Here is a 13,978-nt window from a genome sequence, read left to right on the forward strand (position 1 = left end):
CTGTATATGATTTAAGATAATAATAATAATAATAATAATAATAATTTATTTTATTAAAATTTCTGAACAAGAAATCTTTTCTAAATTTTCATGGAGGTAAAATAGAGCAATAGACGAGGCATGTAATATTTTGTAATTTTGTATTTTGAAGCTGGAGTCAGTACATTTCTACAGACTCCAACTCCAGTTCCAGCTCCACCCAAAATTGCTTCTGACTCCACAGCCTTTGGCATGAAGGGAATTGGTAGTTGCACAGATTGGGAAGGTGTCCAATTGGGGAAGGCTGGCTTAAGGTTTGTTTGTAAAACAGAGGTTGTCTAAATCCTTGAGAGATTTTTTATAAGAGCCAGAAAGACAGATACAGGATGATTCATGAAGTCTTTGCCACTGCATTCAATATTTCTGCATAGTCATCCTAGGCTTTATAAAACCATGAAATAACATGAATCTCCCGTAGAATTATAGGAGGCCCTTGGTATCTGCTGGGGACCCTCTGTGAATACCAAAATCTGGGGATGCTCATGTTCCTTTAAATGTAGTTAAATGATGTCTCTTATATAAAATGGCAAAATCTAGGTTTGCTTTTTGGAATTTATAGATATAGATATTTTGAAGCCATGGGTAGTTGAATCCGTAGATAAAGAATCTGTGGATACAGAGGGATGACTGCACTGCCCTTTCCACCTCATGAAGTGTATATACAAATGTCTGACAATATTATATATCTGGCCTGGTGCTGAATGAGGCCTAACTGGTACTTGGCAAACAGTGAGTGTGGTGAGGAGCTGTGATGGGCAATTGGAATCTTGCTCATGGAAGGGATTGGTTCCTTACTCCTATGAGGAAGCCTCAGTGTTGAGGAAAGTAAATGGAGAGAGCTGAATAGGAATGAATGTGTGCTGTCTTGATGGGTCCCACATTAAATCTTAAATGTCTCTCACTTTCTCTGTATCCCATAGGATTTTTCATTGGGACAACTACTGAAGACCCATGCTGGATCAGAGCAAAGGCATTTCTAGTCTGGAATCCTTTGCTCTACAGTGGCCATGTAGGCTGCATCTACACAACAGAATTATTGCAGTTTGACACTGCTTTCACTGTCATGGCTCAGTGCTATGGAATTCTGGGGTTTGGAGTTTTGTGAGATATTCAGCTCTCTCTGTCAGAGGGCTGTGGTGCCACAACAACAAATCCCAATATTTCATAGGATGAAACCATGATAGTTAAAGCAGTTTCAAACTGCATCAGTTCTGCAACATGGCAACAGCCTTAGATAGCTCTGGAAAAACCACAAAGCGGACATTAAGACAATATTACTCTGTGTGTGTTCCCAAGCAGTAGGTATCCAAAACCGTAATGCTCCTGATATAAGAGGTAGTGTATCCCTTGTAGTTGGTAGGCTTGTCCACCAAGAGTTTATTTAATTTCTTGTTGAAGCCATCCAGGTTGGTGGCCATTGCTGCATCTTGTAGCAGGGTGTTTCTTGGGTTTAGCTACATTGTGTGAAGAAGTCTTTCCTTTTCTCTGCCCTTCATCTCCCACTCTTCAGCTGCCATGGTGGATGTGACCCATCTGGTTTCTAGTATTTTGAAAGAGAAAAGCTTCACCCCATTTACTTTTGCCTCTTGGGAATTTCCCGGTGCAATAAAGGGTTAAGATGTGGGTTTGCTCAGAGGGAGGTGTGAGCCATTGCAAAATTGGCACCTCATTGAAGCACATGAAACTGGCATGTGGCTTAGCTAACAGCTCAGAAATTCCAGACTATCATATCTCAGCATCAGGACAGGAAGTCCTCGGAAGCGCTCACGTTTACAGGACCTACACACTTGGGAGTTGACTGTCCTACATTTGCAATAGGTTGTTTCAGTGAAGCACACCTCCACTCCTAAAATATCTCCCCCAGACTCTGGCTTGCAGCCACATAGTATTTCATATACAGGTCAGTTCCATCCTCCATATCTTAAGAAGCAAGGTTTTCCAACAGTAGAAACTTCCTTTATATCAAGTCAGATCTCTGCATGCTATCACCATCACAGACAAATTTGGTGACAACACAGAAAAGAGCCTTCTCATTGGTTGCTCCCAGGTTGTGGCATTCCTTGCTCCTGTGGGGGCTACAGGATGGGAAGCGTATAGTTAAAATACCTCTAGTCCAATAGAGTAAGTTACCCTTACCCAAGATGTTTGGGACCAGAAGTGTTTTGGATTTTGGAATATATATTTTTTGGATTTTGAGATGCCCATATTTGCCTATGCAGTGAGCCCACGGTATCTGCTGGGGTTTGGTTGCAGGACCCACATGTGGATACCAAAATCCGTGGATGTTCAAATCCCATTAAATACAATGGCATAGTAAAATGATGTCTCTTATGTAAAATGGCAAAATCAAGGCTTGTTTTTGGAATTTATATATTTTAAAATATTTTCAAGCCACACATGGTTGATTTCGTGGTCGAAAATGTCTGTGGAGGCTGAGGGCCGACTGTACTGTCAGTCCTGACTGCAAGTTTCCAGGGTTTCAGGCTGGATGCTTTCCTAACCATAGGGACTTCCCAAATGAACCATAGACTTTCAATTGGAAGTGACCCCAAGGGCCAGCCAGTCCAACTCCATTCTGTCATGCAGGAAGATACAATCAAAGCATTCCTGACAAATGACCATCCCAGCCTTGTTTAAAAATCTCCAAAGAAAGAGACTTCACCACACTCCAAGGCCGCATCTTCCACTCTCAAACACCTCTTATTCCCAGGAAGGTCTTCCAAATGTTTAGGCAGAATCTCTTTTCCTGTAATTTGAATCCATTGATCCACGCCCTTGTATCTGGAGCAGCAGAAAATAACCTTGCTCAAAATTCAATATGACACCATTTCAGCTGAATGCAGATCACGTACCTTACCAATGAGCTACTGCCTCTTCCCTTATCTCAGGAATGGGGGAACTGATTTTCAGGCTGCATGTAGATTTCCCAGCCCCAATTTTGCAGCCCTAGGAGATCCTTCCTCCAGGTTCTGGAATCCAAATTCTTGTTTTAAAAGTTTTACAGTGAACAATTGCTTGAAAAGCACCCAAACCACTCTACAGTCGTTCAGGTGGATTTTTCCTCTCCCTAAACTTCAATTTGGAGCCAGAATTAGTATCAAATAATTTCTGGGTCAATCAGAATGCATCTGTGGTTAGGTGGCAAAAATTAGGTACTTCCTCCAGTGTAGTTGCCCAGCCATAACTTATAAGCAAGCACCAGATTTTTCTTGGTCTGTTTTGTGCCAAATGAGAAGTGATTTCCTCATTTCATCGCTATGTCACTATCTCAGACCAAAAAATAAAATAGGGTGTGCAGTCACTATGCATTACTGAAAGTATAGGAACATGTGTGTGATCTTTTGGTATTTTAAATACCCACTCAGATACAGTGAACTTTTATGCATGCCACCAGGCAGTTTGGATTTCTCTTGGGAGACTGTTTTCCCTAACATACTTGAGCAATAAATGAAAAAAAAAAGTTCTTTAACTCCAGAGCTGTTTCCTTGGGGCAAAAGGTTAGCCTCAATTCTGTTGTCTTATGCCATGGGTCTTTCCTTTGAGCATGGTGGTTCAGTGAAAACCATTTGTGGAAGCCTTCCTCTGTTTTATGGGTTCAACTCTGAGGTGTTTGGGAGTAAAACAAGACACAGTGGCATATATTGACTCATGCTTAATAGATCTCTTGTAACAGAAGACTTTGTAGGCCAGCATATACTTCTCAGTTGACAGAGAGATACATAGCTATGTTTGTCAGATGGAGTGGGCAACTTCCACAGGTTGGGAGGGTCGAATTTGCTTCCTAGGAAAGTCAGAGGGCTATACCCACCCCACAACATCCTTGATTTTTACTTTATTTTTGTTAAAAATATTTCCTGTGTTTCATTCCTGTGTCACATAGGAATGGAGAGTAATCTGGCCACTTTTTTGGCCGCACAGGGTCCTATTTTACTCCCCCTACAACCAGGAATTAAAACAGAAGACATCTTCCAGTTGTTGTTATAAATTGCCATAGTTGGCTTGTACTTCTGGTGACCATATGAATGAGATACCTCCAAGAGCCCCTGTTATTAACAGCCTGCTTCAAGTTCTGCAAACTCAGGGCAGCTGTGGCTTCCTTGAGGGAGTCTATCCACCTATAATGTTGTCTCCTTCTTTTCCTGCTGCCTTCCATTTTGCCAAGCATTATCGAGCTTGTGTTGTATCATGATGTGGCCAAAGCATGATAGCCTCAGTTTGGCCATTCTAGTTTCTACCGTCTTCCCAACTACTTGTACTAGGACAAAACATGTGGCGTGGCAGGCACCCATAGTAAACTTTTTGTTCCTGCCCATCCCACCCCCAAATTTGGGAGTGTTGGGGAGTCTCTTAGGGGCCTCAGAAATGACCTTGGGGGTCTGCATGTGGGCCATGGGCTGCATTTCCCCACCCCAATATGGAAGAAGGACAGTGTTCTTCTAAAGCAATGTTTCCCGAGCTTTGGTCCTCTGGGTGTTTTGGACTTCAGTTCCCAGAAACCCTAGTTAGTTGGGTAAACAGTCAGGAATTCTGGAAGATAAACTCCAAAATATTTGGAGGACCAAAGTTTGGGAAACACTGTTCTAAAGTGTATCCAGAAGGCCCTGAAATCCAGGGGCAGGAGGTGCATGTTGCACACTGCAGTGGCCAGCACAAGTGAAAATGTGACCCAGCCCAAAAAGGAAAAGAGATGTTGGCAAAACCACCACCCCCACCTCCAAAAGTGTTTCTAAACATCAAAAGAGGTGGAGTTACTTTCTCTAGCAAGCAAACAATTTGTGGTCCCCATTAAGCTCAAGTCTGATCGTGTCCAATTTGCCACTAATGAATTCCTATTCCTCTTCACTTGCAGGTTCCAGCCCCCCTCCCCGGGATCTTTTGTTGTGGTTGGAATTAGGGCAGCTGGGGCTTATTGTTCATGACGGTTGAAATGCTTGCTGTCTGCTTCCTGCGTGATCCTGTTATTTAATCAATGTGTGCCTTTATTCCCTTGTCTGGAGACACTTGTGCAAATAGCAGAAAGGCATTGCTGGCACAGGATGGCCTCTATCCAACAAAAAAGACAGGCCTGTGAATGCAATTCTGGGATGTTGGGTTGGTCATCATCAATGAGGGAAGAAGCTGGCAGGGTGGGGGGTTTGTCTGCATAACGCAGCTCATTTTGAGGGCAGCTTCTGCATTATATTCCTAGATGAGGATGGGTGGCAAACTCCTGCAAACGTGTGTGTCTTTTTTTCCCCTTTCAGACACATTTCTGCTTAGCTTCCTGGTGTGCCAGCAGGTTGCAAACGTCCTGTCTCAGAAACCCTTCATAATCTTTAGCCTCCAGCTAAAATAAGCTCTCAGTTCCAGCATTCCTGCTGGGTCATGAGAGAGAGACCTTCCTGGCAACCAGCTGGCAGCTGACTTTTATTACCCCTGTGGCAGATAAGAGCGGTTGGAGAGGGCATCAGATGTTCCCACCTTGGTCCCCTTTGCTGACAGGGTGAGATGGCTGCTGTCATTTTCACACTGGCTGTCCCACAAGGCCTCTTTTTCTCGGTGATCCCTTGACTGCTTGGAAATTGCAAACCTCCCTCTTTTCTCTTGCAGGTCTTTCCAGCCGAGCTGCCAGACGCAATCCAAGGGATGGAGCCCCAGGCCCCAGCCAGGCTCAATTCCAGAAAACGGAGGAAAGAAGGAGTGGGACCAAATGGGGCTACTGAGACAGATGGCATCCCCTTGAAAATGCCAAGGAGCTGCTTAGTAAGTTTTTTCTTTAAAAAAAGCCTAGTGGGGAGAGGTATGTCTCCATGGGTGTGGAGCTGTCAATGTTTAACCTCCAGAAAAGTGGAGCTGTCAATGTTTAACCTCCAGAAAAGTGGAAGCAAATATACCTAGTTCCAGCATTGTGCCTGCAGCCAAGAGATGGTCATTAAAAAGGGGAACAGAATTGGTTTGGAAGGCTATTGAGGAGTGAAATCGGACGTTTTGACTTCATTGGCAAACAGTTTCACTTTTTCCTTCTTCCCTTAACAGGGTTGTGATGCTGTGAAAATTGGACTTTATTTTTGCAGAGTCAGCCAGATGGATAATGCCCTTTTCTGTCCTTTTCAAAGGCACCTCTGGGTGCAGTTTAGTCCGCATGGAACTCCTGAGTGACGTGTTTTGCCAGAGTGGAATTGTAATCCTGAACCTTGCCTCTAAGTCCTTAATGTAATCACTCCCTCCTGCCCCTCCCAGAGAAGGCGAGCATATTACTGTCATTGTTCTCTCCAGCTGTCACTTGAGGCAGATCTTGAAATAATTTCAGTGGAGGAATCCTGAACCCTTCCTGCCTCCTGTCAGATATCAATGCTTTACCCTTTTAGAGTGTAAGCCAGCCATTTCTGGCTTACTCCTGCCCCTTCCAGTTTTTCCAAATGACTCTCTGCATTCCACAGCTCTTGCCAAGCACTGAGAATGTTCAGTTGACGTAATTTAAACATTTTAAGGAAGTTTTCCCCAAGTCATGGGTTCCCCCACACCATGTTATTGCTTCCTTCTTGTTTCTCAAGGAGTCTGAGAAATTTCTTTCTTTCCATTCTACACTACTGTCCTGCCTCTTACTGCATGCAGCATTCTGGGTCAGCTCCATGTTTCTCAGCACAGGGACATGGAGTCTTCCATTAAAAGATGTAATAATAAATACACCCCATCTAATGTGCATTTTCCTTTGGCCTTTACAAAAGACACCAGACCCTCAGTGGTTTGTTTGTAAGAGAGATTTGTAGAGGAAAGCAGAGATGTGCATTGAACATTTATAATTCTCTTAGTCTCATTGTGATTCTAGCTTTCTGGTAACCGGAGGAATGCTATGATAAGGAATGTTTAGTGTAGACTGGAGAGAGGGAAATGATCATGATGATATGATGATGATAATGTTTATTTATAATGTCCTTTTCATGAAGGGGTGGAACATCAGATGTATATAATCAAAAACTAAAACACAACTCTATAAAATGTTAAAATACTAAAATAATATACTAAAATACTAAAAACAAAATTTCCACAAATAGTATGATACTTGTGGGATATGTTAGGGATGATGGGAGTTGCAGCTCTTCTCCTGGCTTTCACTCTCACCCCCCTGGTCAGCGGAAGAACAACCAGTTTGACCAGTAGCTCTGAGAATTGGCTGAAGATGTCTTCCAATCTTCTCTGGAGTCTGCTGGTTCTTGTTCAGCTCTCAAGACACCAGTCAACACAGTAGTCTTCTTAAAAAGATCTACTTTTATTCTAACATATACACTATGCACAAAACAATTCACTACTCACAAAATCCACACTACTATACTCCTCAATACCCACACAAAAGTATTACCATGCATTATTGCTTATATAGACATTTGTCTCTCTATTCATTATACAGTTGCCACCTCCTGGGCGTGTACATACACTATGATTGACATACCATACTTGGCTCAATCTAGACCTCACATTGCATCATACATTACTGTCCACTCATTGACTTTCAGGTGATATCAATTTGCACCTTTTCACTTTGTCCTTGCCACAAGTGTCCTTGGCTTTTAGGACCTTCTAATTACATTATATGCAACACCTATGTGACATTTCAATTGCTTTTGCTGTGTCATGTTACTTTCAAATACATTCATATACATATTATATTTCTTGTGACTATATATCCCATGTGGCTTTTTCCTGACAGGATAAACCTGCAGACTCTCAGAAATTAACATGCAGTGTCGACATTCTTCAGTAAGAGGTTGCAACCATAAATAGATAAATTTGCATTAGACTAAGGGGTGTGCCATAATGATAGCATTTTCATCACATTCCTATAAAATCCTGGCACTTGGAGTTTCTTGAGATAATTTGAATTCTCCACCAGAGAACGCTAATATTTCTCCTGACTACATATTGCAGGATTTCCTAGGATGCAGCCATGTGAAGATAAAGTTGTGTAGTATGAGAGAGCCCCATCTGTCCACTTTACCCAATACATTTAGGTGGCAGTTTTTAAAGAAATAAACTCTTTTTAGTCTGCTTCAGTTAAAAAAAAAGTAGAGGATGAAGGCAAGCAGGGGAGAGAGAGGGTTCTTTTGTGATATCTTTAAGATCGTACCAATTAATTTCAGCATAAACCTTCCTGGACTAAATCCCACTTTTTCAGATACACTTCATTGAGTGTGTAGTTCAGGCAAGCTTATGCTGAAATAAATCAAGCCTCAAAGGTACAAGACTTCCTCTGCTTATTTTACACTGTCCACTCAGATAGTGTGTGTGGCTCTCCAAGGCTTTCAAACAAATTTTCCTCTTTAGGGATGTGGCTTGACCCCCATTTTCCCCATGTGCTCTGTGACACCTTCACCCATTACAGGGTAGCACATTTTTATAACATTGAACTCAAGAGCACCTGTATCAGTCTGATCCAGAGCTGAATAAAGAATAAAGTTTTTCATCATGTTCATTAACCAAAATTCTTGGCACCTTTTTGAACCTAGGGGCTCAGGGAGCCAGCTCCATTTTCAGATGAGCTTGAGGTGGACTACAACAAGCCATACATCCGGGTGACGTTTGAGGAAGCAATGGAAGGAACACCACGTAAGTAAATCCTCAAACGAGGCTGTATAAATGTATGCTCAGTGTGCCTTGTCTCCCAGCCCAAAAATCCTACCTATCCCTACCTCTCATGAGTATATGGCCAGGGCAGTCAGTGATGCTGAGATTTATGGGTTGGGTGCTGAATGCAGTAGATTCAAACTCTCTTATTTGCTTCTTTGCGCCTCCATCCAAGAGAGGGTATGTGAGGAGCCTGCAAGGGCAGCTGAGCACAAGCTCCAGTGTATCCCAGTGCAGTTTGTTCCCAGGCCCCCAGGTTTCCATGCAGAGCCAGGTTGGACAAAATGGTCTCCAGCTGTTTGGTTGTTGTGTGTGTTGGTTGTTGTTGTTATTTGCATTACTTTCCAGCATTTCATCCTGTTGGCTTAGCCAATTAGTTGTAGTAGTAAATAGTAATAGAACTAGCAACAACTTTATTTAGGCCACACCTGTTCCCCAAACTGGGACTCAACGCAGTAAGGGCTGATGGATATTGAACTCCATCAAACTGAAGCTGAACATGTCCAGAGGAGGGTGACTAAAATGGTGAAAGGTCTGGAAACAAAAGCTTATGAAAAATGATGTAGGAGCTGAGTGTGTTTGAGGAAGAGAAGGTTAAGAAGTGGCATGATAGCCATGTTTAAATATTTGAAGGGATGTTTTTCTGCTGCTTCAGAGATTAAGACCCGGAGCAATGGATTCAAAAGAAATTTCACCAAATATAAGGTGAAATTGCCCATCAGGCCCTGTAGAAGGCACAGGGCATGTTTTTGAGCAATAGACTCCATTTTCTCCAAACTTTTTGAGGGACGATGCTGAAGACCAAGAGGATGCTGCTCTTCAAGTAAGTGAATAAATCTGGGGAGAGCAATAACACACACACACACACACACACCATCCTCATCATCCGACTCACTCTCTTATCAGGATCATTATGTCCTAAAACAATTTGATTTTGATTTTTTAAAGTCATTTTTTAAAGTGGACTACAGCAAAGTCACGTGTTTCCCAAAACTGGACCAGCCTTTGAAAAACCTGACTCTGCATCCTCCCGTCCCAGTCAGTCTTGTGCAAGGAAAGCCCAATGGTCCCTTTGTTCATTCACTCCCCCGCTGCCTCTTCCAAAGTCTTGCCCTTCTAATCCCCATAACGAGGGTAAGAAATGCCAGGGCTTCCTTTTGCTGACTGAGTCACCTCCCCTTGACCCAGCCCCACTTTCACAAAGAAACCCATAAAATCCCCATAATCCCTCTCCTAATACCACAAGGTCATCAGAGGTGAGGCTAAACTCTCTGGGATCAGGCGTTGCATTGTGCTGTTGGTTGTGAACAACACCTGACAAGGGAAAGACAGAGAGGAAAGAGGCAAAAAGAATTTAGCAAGAGTAGATCCCCTGCCAGCACAGGTGAGCTTTCTGGGGAAGTAGAGAGCATCACTTGACCTGACCTGGCTTATTGGGGCAATAGGGGCTTCCTTAACTGTTTCTTCTGCTGTTCCTTCTTGAACCAGAATTAGAGGGGGGGGGGGTGGGGTGGGAGTTGCTGTTATTGTTAGCTGACTTAGAATCATAGAATTAGAAGAGACCACAAGGGCCATCCAGACCAACCCCATTCTGCCATGCAAGAAATCACAATCAAAGAATCCCCGACAGATGGCCATCCAGCTTCTATTTAAAGCCCTCCAAGGAAGGAGACTCCACTACACTCTGAGGAATGTTTTAAATTTTTATATTTGTAATTTTATATCATTATTATTATTATTATTATTATTATTATTCAATTGTACAATTTTAATTGTTATGTTTTATGTATGTTAGCCGCCTTGGGTCCCATTTTGGGAGAAAGGTGGGATAAAAATAAAATAATAAAATAAAATAAAAAATACTGTCAAACTTCCAGTCAACTTAGATTCATGGTGACCACATGAATGAGGCTCTCCAAGACCCCCTATCCTCCCTTGTTCTGCTCAGGTCCTGCTGGCTCATGGGCATGGCCTCCTTGAATGAGTCTATCTACATGGTATGGTGTCTTCTTCTCTTTCTACCACCTTGCCCAGCATTATTGCCTTTTGTACTGAGCCATGCCTTCTCATGATGTGCCCAAAGTACGACAGTGTCAGTTTAGTCACTTTGGCTTCCAGGGAGAGTTCAAGCTTGATCTATTCTAGGACCCATGTGTATGTCTTCTTGGCTTCCTTCTCCCCCTTGGCTTTGTCCCGGCCAGGCGGCGGAGCCAAAGAAAGGAGGGAAGCCTCGCCATGGTAAGGCTTCCTTCTCCTCCTCGGCTTTGTCCCAGGCAGCCGGCGGAGCCAAAGAGGCATGCAGCTCCGCCCCAAGCCCTGCCCCTAAGCCCTCCTCCCAGCAATGCCCTGACTTTGCCGGCCCAGGACTGTTGCCGACCCGGGATGGGACATTCCAAACAGTTTAAAAACTGGGAATCTCCCACCAAAAAGTGGGATATGGCAATGCTACTCCAAGCCCACAAGGCTCCCAAGTAGGTGAATAATAGCGATTAAAACATTCCAAAGATAAGAACATTTGAAAACACATTAAAATACTCTTTAAAAATTTGAAAGACAATCTTAAAATACAAATACAGTACTAAAGAAATTAAAACAGGATGATTTTAAACATCAAAAGCTCTGCAGAACAGCAGTGATGTTACCGACATGGCCAAAAGTAGTGTCACATTTAATTTTTGGTTGATTTTTTAATGGTTTTTGTTTTTTAGTGTTGGGGGGTGTTTTAAGGGTTTTGCTGCATTTTGAGCTGTTGAGAGGAACTGGAGGGGAATCACTTGTGGTGGTGGGGGGTTAAATAGGAGCATTGTCTCAGGACTTCAGGGGCTTCAGATTGGACCCATTGGACCATATGTGGCCTGTGAAGCTCACTTTCCTCACCCCTGATTCAGTTGGTTTCCCCAGTGTCTGCAAACCACACCATGCCTTTATACTGTCCTCATAACTATCCTACTGCTTAAGAAGTTGTAATGTGGACTGGAAGTTATAAAAGTTACTTTTTTTAACTATAATTGCCTGTGTCTCCCAAGGTAGCCTTGCCACTGAATATACTGGCTAAGAGTTTCTGGTAGCTATTGCCCCAAAAAGCAACTTTTCCACACTTTGGCTGTCATGTTGACATGGTAGAATTCTGGCTCACAGAATTGCTATGCCATGTTGAATCTCTTTAACTGGACACTGTTTTGGTGTAACGGTTGTCCTATATGGAAAGCTTTTTTTTGGGGGGGGGGGTGAAAGATGACAGTAACTTTCATGTTAACAAACATTACTGCAGAACATGTAAGAAAAATGTAATGTGAGAAGGTGTGCTCCTTGTTTATTTCCCAAAGAGGGAAATGTGAGAAGTCTCACCCTCATGCTCTGCACATTCTGTGCTGCTCCTCTTGCAGACAACCTGGCTCTCCTTAAGCATTTGGGTTTGTTGTTTTTAAGATTGGCCTGCAACCAAGGTGTGGTTCATATATTCATATTGCATTACTGAAACCTCTTCTATATGGTCTTGTTACAGGAAGGAATGTAAACATGAACTTCCAGAGCTTGAACCGGGGATGTTGGCTTTCCAGCCAGAATAAGAGCCACTGTAAATAGGCTATTTGGTGAAGTAGGAAAATTTACTGTTTTGGACTACAACTCCCAGTATCCCCCAGCCAACATGTTTTCTGGTTATAATGAATAGGTAATTCTGGAAATTGTAGTCCAGAAGCCTAAATTTTCCTAGCTCTGGATATTTGGTTGTGTTGGAGGGACTCAGAATAGACCTTTCTGGATATTATAAACCATTTTATATACCAGCTTGTTTTAAATGGCCATCTTTAAATATCTGAAGGGATGTGTGTAGAAGAAGGAGCAAGCTTGCTGCTGCAGAAAGTAGAATACAATCCAGCAGATTCAAATTACAAAAAAAAAAAAAGAGATCCACCTAAACATTAGGAAGAACTTTTTTACTGTAAGAACTGCTGAGGGTGGAATAGAGTGCCTTGTAGGATGCTGGGACTCTTCTTCTTTAGAAGTCTTTACACAGAGGTTAGATGGAGATCTCTCAGGAGTGCTTTAGTTGTGTCTGCATGCCAGTGGGGATGGACTAAGATGACTCTTGAAGCCCCTCCAAACCTATGATTTTGTGACTTTCCTTGATTTTTTTGTTTTTAGTGGACAGACCTGTCAGAGTTTATGCAGATGGAATTTTTGACCTTTTCCACTCTGGACACGCCCGAGCCTTGATGCAGGCAAAAAACCTCTTCCCAAACACATACCTCATTGTGGGAGGTAGGTAGAAATCATTCACTTTAACATTTTAAATTGTTGTTTTTTTGGGGGGGTGGACGGGATGCTCAGTTATCCTGGAGCCACTATTGGGTGGAGGAAGTGAACAGAGGGAGAGACCTTTCCCCTCATCTAAGAAATCAAGAGGCTGGGGTAGCTGCATTTTCTTCACCCCTATGGTGAGATGGCATGGTGTAGTGGTTTGAGTGATGGACTATGACTCTGGAGACCAGGGTTCAGATCCCCACTTGGCCATGGAAACCTACTAGGTGACCTTGGACAAGTAATTTTCTCTCAGCTCAGAGGAAGACTGTGGCCAACCCCCTGTGATAGGTTTGCTTTAGGGCAGGGGTCGGCAACCTGCGGCCCGCGGGCCGGATGCGGCCCGCCAAGGCCTTCTTACCGGCCCCTGCGCAGTCCTGCCGCCGATTGCCGCCGATTTTCTCCTTTTTTTCGCCGCTCCGGCCGCCATTTTGTTTTCCAAAATAGCGGCGAAGTCTCGCGTGACCTCAGGATGGCAAAGGTCATGCAAGATTTCGGCCACCATTTTGAAAAACAAAATGGCGGCGCCCATGTAGGAGGCCTGGTGCAGCCCCTGTAGCACTCCAACAGGGCTCCAGGGGCTGCAGTAAGCCTGCAGCAGGCTCCACCTCGCCTCCGCCCTCCTCCTCCTCCTCCCTAAGAGCAGGGAAAGGAGGAGGAGAAAGAAGGAAGGAGTACAGAGCGAGGGAGCCAGAGCAGTAGCTCCAGCCAAGCAAGGCCAGAGGTTGGTTCATTGGGGGAGGGGTTAGCTGGGTGTCCCTCTGAGCACCTTGTGGCTTTTCTGGGTTGAAACTGTGTGCATGCTTGCTGTAGTTTATTTTCAATTGCATTTTAATAATTTCCTTGCTTGCACCTTTATTAGTGTTATTATTATTATTACTACTACTACTTGCCCTGGGTGTTCTTTCTGCAAAATCCCCTCTGAGCACCTTGTGGCTTTTCTGGGTTGAAACTGTGTGCATGCTTGCTGTAGTTTATTTTCAATTGCATTTTAATAATTTCCTTGCTTGCACCTTTATTAGTGTTATTATTATTA

The 13,978-nt window shown here is 43.3% G+C and overlaps 1 protein-coding gene across 1 annotated transcript in view; it reads left to right on the forward strand.

The window, feature by feature from the left end:
• PCYT1A (phosphate cytidylyltransferase 1A, choline) overlaps positions 1–13,978 on the forward strand; it is a 33,619-nt gene that overhangs the window by 9,818 nt on the left and 9,823 nt on the right. The window contains 3 exon segments of the mRNA XM_042456420.1: positions 5,629–5,781; positions 8,523–8,622; positions 12,787–12,903. Coding sequence (XP_042312354.1) covers positions 5,629–5,781; positions 8,523–8,622; positions 12,787–12,903 — 370 coding nt within the window.

Source organism: Sceloporus undulatus, chromosome 3 (assembly GCF_019175285.1).
Source record: "Sceloporus undulatus isolate JIND9_A2432 ecotype Alabama chromosome 3, SceUnd_v1.1, whole genome shotgun sequence".
Taxonomy (NCBI): Eukaryota; Metazoa; Chordata; class Lepidosauria; order Squamata; family Phrynosomatidae; genus Sceloporus; species Sceloporus undulatus.